Source organism: Ipomoea nil, unplaced genomic scaffold (genome assembly GCF_001879475.1).
Source record: "Ipomoea nil cultivar Tokyo-kokei standard unplaced genomic scaffold, Asagao_1.1 scaffold1596, whole genome shotgun sequence".
NCBI lineage: Eukaryota > Viridiplantae > Streptophyta > Magnoliopsida > Solanales > Convolvulaceae > Ipomoea > Ipomoea nil.
Genome location: NW_017618024.1, coordinates 1,920,408 through 1,929,800, shown reverse-complemented (window position 1 = coordinate 1,929,800; position 9,393 = coordinate 1,920,408). Strand labels below are relative to the sequence as shown.

General features: G+C 38.7%; 1 protein-coding gene across 1 annotated transcript; it reads right to left on the bottom strand.

Moving 5' to 3' along the window:
- Positions 1 to 981: 981 nt before the first annotated feature.
- Positions 982 to 2,364, bottom strand: LOC109190942. Its single transcript, XM_019341541.1, has 3 exons — positions 2,348 to 2,364; positions 2,159 to 2,264; positions 982 to 2,007 (listed from the first exon to the last, which is right to left on the bottom strand). Exons 1-3 carry the CDS (start codon positions 2,362 to 2,364, stop codon positions 982 to 984), a joined length of 1,149 nt encoding a protein of 382 aa, XP_019197086.1.
- Between the last annotated feature and the right edge of the window lie 7,029 nt (positions 2,365 to 9,393).

Here is a 9,393-nt window from a genome sequence, read left to right as displayed (position 1 = left end):
AATGCGTGTTTATTAAACTGGTGTGTGCACGTAATGAAGTAGGTGGATGCATAGGAATGAGCACGTAGGTATTTGCTAAGTAGGTTATATTTCACAACTATATGGCGTGTGCACACACGAGTGACCGTATGTGCGTTATGCTGGTGACAGTAAGAGAGAGAAATATTGAAAATTGATTGAGGCAAAAAATAACGCTACAAATCTTTATAAACATATAAATAAATGAAATGGAAAATAATAAATACAGTGATTAAGGACAAAAACACCCATGGCTTCATCTAAAATCAGTACCATGTGTGATCCAAGTGAAATCAATCTAAACCGTTGAAAATAAAAATAAACGCACAGGATGTGGCCTCACGATCTCACCTGTATTCAAAATCTACATATATATATATATATATATATATATATATATATATATATATATATATATATATATGTATATATATATATATATATATATATATATATATATATATATATATATATATATATATATATATATATATATATATATATATATTATTTATTTATTTAAAGACTGGAAAATTGAGTTTAGAATGATTTCATGCTAGAAATAATTAGGCAAAAGATTGGGCTTTAATGAAAGAGTAAATCCCTTATTAGAAGAATAATTATAGGAGTTAATTCGGAAATTCAAATAATTTTCGGGGTGTCACACTCTTTCCCTCCTTAAAAGAGCTTTGTCCTCGAAGCTTGGGTTCGAGTGGAAGGTAGGATTTGGAAATAATCAAGGATTCAAATCAAGGTGGATAGATTGGTAGGATTTAGAAATAGGTTGAAGGTTCAAATTGGTTACAAGAATGAAGGGTAAGATGCGTGATAGGATACTTATTATAAGGGAATTCTAGTCATAACTCTAAACTCTGATTCAACTAACACCTAGCACTGATCTACCCAATTCTAGATAATAGAAACTAAAGAAAGACACATACTTAGAAGGGTACCTGCATCCACTTAATTGGTTTTGGCTTGCGTCGGACTCATGACGTAGATCTTGCCTTGCGGGGGTCCCAGCCTCACATTCAGACTCTTAGTGTTTCCTCCAATTCCTCCATCGTTGCTCCCACTTCGAAACTGGCCTCCCGACTGGGGTCTCACACTACCAGTTGGACTTGGGTTTGATGATGTCTTACTCTTAACCAAGCACTCAAAGGAACTGTGACCTTTCTTGCTACAAGCGAAGCACTCTACAAGCCTCCCATGACAATCCACGTCGGGGTGATCATTTCCACACATCTTGCAGTCGTAGTGCCTTCCCTTGGCCGCATTGTTCCCGATTGGCTGGGGAGTCTTACCACCATTGAAATCGTTTCTTTGGAAGCTTCTTGCTGGATCGGCATTGGTAACTGTTGGTCCCATATAAATAGGTGCACCCCTCCCTTCACTTTTCCTCTTACGCCTTTCCTGGACTCCTCTCTGAATCTGTTGCACACGATAAAGATCAGCTACGTAAAAGTAGGCCTCACTGAGGGTCCTGGGTTTCGATACCGTCAAGGCTTTCCTAGCTTCAATGAGCATAGTCACAAACTTCTCAACCTTTATTGCCTTGATGGGTACCAAGGTCAAGGCAAAGCGCGCCAGCTCAAAGAATCTCTTGTGGTATTCCATCACCGATGAAGATCCTTGTTGAAGGTGGAGGAACTCCTCGTACAATGCTACTTTGACATGTGTGGAATAAAAGCGTTCACGTAGTTTATCTTTCAACCCTTCCCAACTGACACTCGGGTCTTTCCTGCACACTAGCCCTTCATGGGTCCACCACAAGTCGACCTCCTGCCTGAAGTAAAACGTGGCCATCTCCACTCGACGATCTTTCGAGAAATCCACCACGTCCAGAATCTTATCAAAGGTACGAATCCACTCCTCCAACACTGTCGGATATTCCTCCCCTGCAAAGGTAGGTGGGTGGTGTCCCGCCACCAGTCGTACTACATCCCTATTCCCGCGATGATTATTGTTCAAAAGGGCATTGCTCAAGGTCTGAATAATCTAAGTAAGCTGATGGAGGTTCTGTGCTAGCTGTTCATTGGTCGGAGTCTCGGGTGTAGCGGCGCGTCTCCCGTGCGGTGCTATCCCGAATTCTACAGAACAATACTAGTTATCGAGTTAACTAGGAATAATGCACCCTTACCGGTGCAGCAGCCAAAACTAATAGAACTAAGTAAGGCAACAGATTAACAGAAACTTCAACAAAAGCACAAGGTAAACGCACAATCTCACTGCGGTCCCTAAGTTTCCTATAATTCAAATGCTTAAACACTTAAAGGCATAGCTTAACGTCTCAAAGTCTTGATCTTAAGGAACTACCCTAAGCTCAAACCTAGGCTTTGATACCATCTGTAACACCGCCGATTCACAACACAACTGATGTAAATAAGTTGCGGAAGCTAAAGCTAGTCAAAAATCCTCAAACAAAACAACATAACAAGTAATATTCATAGTCTGTCAAACAACATAGTTTAGCATGAGGCTCACAACCCACTAAACAGTTACTAAGAAGTCTATCTACAAGGTAGAACCTAGTCTCAAACTAGCGTGCTCTCAAAGCTGGACTACTCCATACCGGAAAACATGTTTTTAAAAGATCAGAGAGAAATTCTAAGTAACCCCACTCCAAAATGTAAAAACTACATATGTATACTTTTATAGTCAAAATAGTTTTTGCAACGGTATGACTACATACATATATCATACCAACGGACTCAGCTGAAAGAAGTCCAAGACTGATACTGTAACACCCCCATTTTTTCCAAAACCAAAATCTGAGAAAATTTTAATTACTTTTTTTTTCTTTTATTTAATTATAAAACATTGTTTAAATTGCGGAAGCTAAAAACAAAACGAGGGAATAGGGGATGCTACCGCCACGTTTAGATATCATATCTAAACGCACAGGCTAAAACCAATACTACTAAAACAACCCATAATTTATACTATTACAGTGAATTAAATACAATTGTCTAAATTATCTAATAAATTATAAAACTACAAAAATTAATCTAAAAGGGTGAAACCGTGAAAATCGCTCTCATGCTTCAAATGTCATTCAAGATGTACCTGCAAAATAATTAAAGAATATAAAACAAAGAAGCACACAGATTCAGCATTAAGCTTGTAAGATCTACTTCACTCCATAAAACATTTTTGCACATAGCACATAGGAGCAGATAATTGGCATATAACATAAACCCTTTAAACATTTAATCTTTTCTTATCAATAGAGTATAATCATATAGAACATAACTCAAATATGAAATACTCAGAATTTCCAACCATAATTTCCCAACAATACTCAAAATTTTTAATACCAAATCAGTAGTTCTCACAATGGATATTTTAGGAACCTTTCAAATGTAATATTTTTTTCCAACATGGAGGAACACCAATTTTCAACATAATGGGCAGGGTCTTGTCTCATCAAGCCCTAGTGAACAGTAATCACCATACTGAACACTACACAAAATCCCATTCAATCTGAAATAATGGGCAGGGTCTTAATTATTTAAGCCCTAGTGAACAGTAATAACTTTACTGAACACTACGTAGAAATCCCATTTAAACCAACAAAATAATGGGCAGGGTCTTATTCAATAAGCCCTAGTGAATAGTAGTCACTGTACTGAACACTACGCAAAAATCCCATTTAAAGTGGAACAGAACTAATACCTTAAGTGTGCACACCCCCAATGGGTTTCCAAGCCCAATGGGTAGTAACTAGTCCTAGTAGCCAGTGTAAACACAAAAATGTAAACTTTGTATATATTCACAAAATCTGTTGTGTACAGCGTGTGTATAATTCAATGTGCAGGTACAAAATCTCTGTGTAGTCCTCTGATTCTTCACTAACGTTGTCTTCTGAAGTGCCTCCGGGATTCAAATAGCGTAGCCTCCGGGATTCAAATGGCGCGTGCCTCCGGGATTCAAACGGCGTAGCTTCCGGGATTCAAGTGGCGTGGCTTCCGACAACGAGCGTCAAGAATTTAGAAATAATCGACCATGCAATGGATTCAAATTGCCTGCAAAATCAACAAAAAATGCGTTCAAGTCTTCAAGCGTTCTTCAATGCCGTTATCTATTGAAGTGCCTCTAGGATTCAAATAGCGTAGCCTCCGGGATTCAAGTGGCGCGTGCCTCCGGGATTTAAACGGTGTAGCTTCCGGGATTCAATTGACGTGATCTTCAATAGCAAACATCAAGCTCCGAAGCAATTAACTCTGCAAAACATTAATTAAAGCGCCTGCAATGGCTTCAAGTTGCCTTCAAAAGGCTCCAAGATCTTCAAAGTACCTACAAAAAGGCTTCAAGTTGCTTCAAGATCTTTAAAACCTGCAAAAAATGCCTTCAATGCCTTTAATTCTTCAAGATCTTCAAATGCCTTCAAAAGAGCTCTCAAATCTTCAAGCCTTCAAGTTGTTAAGCGTTCTGCAATGGCTTCAAGCTCTCAAGTCTTCAAATTGTTCTCAATGTATTTAAGGTGTGATTTGAAGAATGGAATTGAGGCTCTATTTATAGTGAAGTTTGTAACTAAAATCCATCAACAAACTCCACTAATATTTATTTAATTAAATTAATTAATTATCTACTAAAATGAACCTTGCCAAAATCAAGTCTAGGTTCATTATTCTATCATCTAATTCAAATTCAAATTAAATTATAATTATCTAATTCAAATATAATAAAATCATATTATATTTAAATTATAATTATAATTATAATTCAATTATGAAATGGGTTTGGACCAATTAATTACTTAATTCAATAGCCCAAATCAAATTTACTTGGACTAATTAAATTAATTTAATTATCATAGCTCAATTAATTAAATTGGACTAATGATCAACCCTGAAATTGGGCTCGATAATGATTTAATCGGTCCACTTGTCGGCTTCAAATTTTCTGTGTCTACAAATTGCCCCCTCGAGACTTTCTTGGACATGCCACTTGAGAGCATACACTGCTTGAAAGTATGTAGTGCATGGAAGTCTCGAAACTATAAGGCCATTTCAACTCGTGCCAAGGAGCCTTGTGGGATATGAGGCTGTTTCGATTAGTGCCGGGGAGCCTTGAAGTAATATGAGGCAGTTTTGACTCGTGCCGGGAGTCTTGAAGTAATATGAGCGTTTTCAATTCACATAGAGGAAGCTTGCAGAATATTTCTTCCATCACATATTGTGGTGTAATGTGTTGAGGCACATTCTTCTCCAGCATATGGGTTGATTTGAGGAATTTTCATCTTCATTCCTTGGTTAGTTGGAGTAATATGGAACCACTTCGGCACGTAATCTGCCAATATGACTGGAACTCGTGCTTTCATATGGTGGCTGCAAGTCCTCCCATCAATAGGGCCCTGTAACATTCTTTTCTTGACCCACCTTTTCATAACTTGCTTAGATGGTCGTGTCGAATCATCAACGTAGTGTTGTTTAGCATGCTTAATACCATGCCAAGTATCATACTCGGGTTTGGTATCATAAGACTTGATGTTAAGAGGGAATAAACACTTGTGTCGTTTTCTATTTCCCTTCACATTGTTCCTCTCAATGAGTAGCGAAGTAGATTTACCGCATGAGATGGAAACTTGATTAGCGCTTTCTGTGGCATCTGCAAGTTCAATTCTCCCATCTCGAGCTAACTCCATTACTTTATCCTTAAAGACAAAGCAATTTTCAATTGGATGTCCGACAAGTCTGTGATACTTGCAATAACTCGGATCATCCACCATTGATGCCTCGTGTGGTCGCCTCATTTCTGGAAAATGAACGAGATTGTGCTTTAGTAGCTCATCAAACATATGTGGGACATCAGAATCCAAGAATGGATACTTCTTGTTTTGTCTTTCCCTAAAAGAAAGCCTTCTACTACCCCGTAATGATCTAGAAGCACCCTTAGACTCATTAGTAGCTTCAGTGAATATCCTAGCTGGTTGAATATTCACATGCATAGCGTCCATGCTTTCATATTTCTTAAAGGCCTTGCCGCCATTTTCAACGTCATCATGACTCTTGCCCCCATTGTAGAAGCTTTGAATGGGTATGTTTTGTTCACCATTAGCTGTCATGCTTAACTCCATATCGTGGGCACGACTAGATAATTCCTCAAAAGTCTTAGGCTTGAGCCCTTGGAGGATGTAGGAGAGCTCGAAGTGCATGCCTTGGATGCACATTTCAATCGCGGAGCTCTGTGATATCTTTTCCTTGCAATTCAAGCATAACTCCCTCCATCTTTCAATGTAAGCGGTCGAGCTTTCACCATTCCTTTGGCGAGTGGTGGTGAGTTCTAAGAAGCTGACGGTTCTTCTTGTGCTGTAGAAGCGGGTAAAGAACTCGCGCTCCATGTCATGCCAACTATCAATGCAGCTAGGCTCCAAGTCAGTGTACCAATTGAAGGCAGTAGCCTTCAAAGAGCGGACGAACTGCTTGACAAGAAGATCTCCATATGTCCCAGCGTCGTTGCATGTTTCCACGAAGTGGGCGATGTGTTGTCTTGGATTGCCTTTCCCATCGAATTGTTGAAATTCTGGAGGTTGATATCCAATGGGCATCTTCAAATCCTCTATCCTTTGGGTGTAAGGCTTGGTGTAAGTGTATGAAGGTTTTTCCCCCTCGAGCTTTCCTTTGATAGCTCCCATGATGAACTCGTTAAGCCGATCTACTGGTACCATGCCCCCTGTGACTGGAATGCTCCTGTCCGAACTTGGTATGTGCGAAGTTGATTCCTCGTGCACTGTAGTTCGCCCAATGAAAGTTGGTGAGTGCGAGGCATCTTCTCCTTGAACCTCGGGTTGTTTTCCAAGAGCCCAGCTAGTTTCACCATTCCTTGTGCTCTCGACCTTTTCAGCTAAGTCGTTGATTCTCTTTTCTTGGTTTTGAAGGAGGGTGGTAATCCCTTCAAGCGCCTTAGTGATGCTCGCAAGCTGGTCTTCTATATTTGTCGCGCTTGTTGTCATAGCCGGCATGCCTGTATAGATGCGTGACCATTCTGGCGCGACCTTCCACATGCTGGACGATTGCGATGTCGGTGACGAGCCTCCGGTGTTAGCGTTTCCTTTTGGGGATGTTGGACTCCCGCTACCAGCAACTCCTTTCAGAGATGTTGGATTCCCGCTATCGGCAGCTTCTTTCAGAGATGTTGGATAACTCTCGCTACCAGTTGCTCCTTTTGGGGTAGTCGACTTCTCGCTATTAGCCGCTCCTTCTGAGGTAGATGACTTCTCGCTATTCGCCGCTTCTTTCGAAGATGTCACCATCTCGCTACCGCCACGTTTAGATATCATATCTAAACGCACAGGCTAAAACCAATACTACTAAAACAACCCATAATTTATACTATTACAGTGAATTAAATACAATTGTCTAAATTATCTAATAAATTATAAAACTACAAAAATTAATCTAAAAGGGTGAAACCGTGAAAATCGCTCTCATGCTTCAAATGTCATTCAAGATGTACCTGCAAAATAATTAAAGAATATAAAACAAAGAAGCACACAGATTCAGCATTAAGCTTGTAAGATCTACTTCACTCCATAAAACATTTTTGCACATAGCACATAGGAGCAGATAATTGGCATATAACATAAACCCTTTAAACATTTAATCTTTTCTTATCAATAGAGTATAATCATATAGAACATAACTCAAATATGAAATACTCAGAATTTCCAACCATAATTTCCCAACAATACTCAAAATTTTTAATACCAAATCAGTAGTTCTCACAATGGATATTTTAGGAACCTTTCAAATGTAATATTTTTTTCCAACATGGAGGAACACCAATTTTCAACATAATGGGCAGGGTCTTGTCTCATCAAGCCCTAGTGAACAGTAATCACCATACTGAACACTACACAAAATCCCATTCAATCTGAAATAATGGGCAGGGTCTTAATTATTTAAGCCCTAGTGAACAGTAATAACTTTACTGAACACTACGTAGAAATCCCATTTAAACCAACAAAATAATGGGCAGGGTCTTATTCAATAAGCCCTAGTGAATAGTAGTCACTGTACTGAACACTACGCAAAAATCCCATTTAAAGTGGAACAGAACTAATACCTTAAGTGTGCACACCCCCAATGGGTTTCCAAGCCCAATGGGTAGTAACTAGTCCTAGTAGCCAGTGTAAACACAAAAATGTAAACTTTGTATATATTCACAAAATCTGTTGTGTACAGCGTGTGTATAATTCAATGTGCAGGTACAAAATCTCTGTGTAGTCCTCTGATTCTTCACTAACGTTGTCTTCTGAAGTGCCTCCGGGATTCAAATAGCGTAGCCTCCGGGATTCAAATGGCGCGTGCCTCCGGGATTCAAACGGCGTAGCTTCCGGGATTCAAGTGGCGTGGCTTCCGACAACGAGCGTCAAGAATTTAGAAATAATCGACCATGCAATGGATTCAAATTGCCTGCAAAATCAACAAAAAATGCGTTCAAGTCTTCAAGCGTTCTTCAATGCCGTTATCTATTGAAGTGCCTCTAGGATTCAAATAGCGTAGCCTCCGGGATTCAAGTGGCGCGTGCCTCCGGGATTTAAACGGTGTAGCTTCCGGGATTCAATTGACGTGATCTTCAATAGCAAACATCAAGCTCCGAAGCAATTAACTCTGCAAAACATTAATTAAAGCGCCTGCAATGGCTTCAAGTTGCCTTCAAAAGGCTCCAAGATCTTCAAAGTACCTACAAAAAGGCTTCAAGTTGCTTCAAGATCTTTAAAACCTGCAAAAAATGCCTTCAATGCCTTTAATTCTTCAAGATCTTCAAATGCCTTCAAAAGAGCTCTCAAATCTTCAAGCCTTCAAGTTGTTAAGCGTTCTGCAATGGCTTCAAGCTCTCAAGTCTTCAAATTGTTCTCAATGTATTTAAGGTGTGATTTGAAGAATGGAATTGAGGCTCTATTTATAGTGAAGTTTGTAACTAAAATCCATCAACAAACTCCACTAATATTTATTTAATTAAATTAATTAATTATCTACTAAAATGAACCTTGCCAAAATCAAGTCTAGGTTCATTATTCTATCATCTAATTCAAATTCAAATTAAATTATAATTATCTAATTCAAATATAATAAAATCATATTATATTTAAATTATAATTATAATTATAATTCAATTATGAAATGGGTTTGGACCAATTAATTACTTAATTCAATAGCCCAAATCAAATTTACTTGGACTAATTAAATTAATTTAATTATCATAGCTCAATTAATTAAATTGGACTAATGATCAACCCTGAAATTGGGCTCGATAATGATTTAATCGGTCCACTTGTCGGCTTCAAATTTTCTGTGTCTACAAATTGCCCCCTCGAGACTTTCTTGGACATGCCACTTGAGAGCATACACTGCTTGAAAGTATGTAGTG

Bases quoted from the DNA above. Each gene is read 5' to 3' on its own strand.
- LOC109190942 (XM_019341541.1), bottom strand. The intron at 2,008-2,158 runs GTAAGGGTGCAT...TAGATTATTCAG, and splicing joins TAGTTTTGGCTGCTGCACCG to ACCTTGAGCAATGCCCTTTT.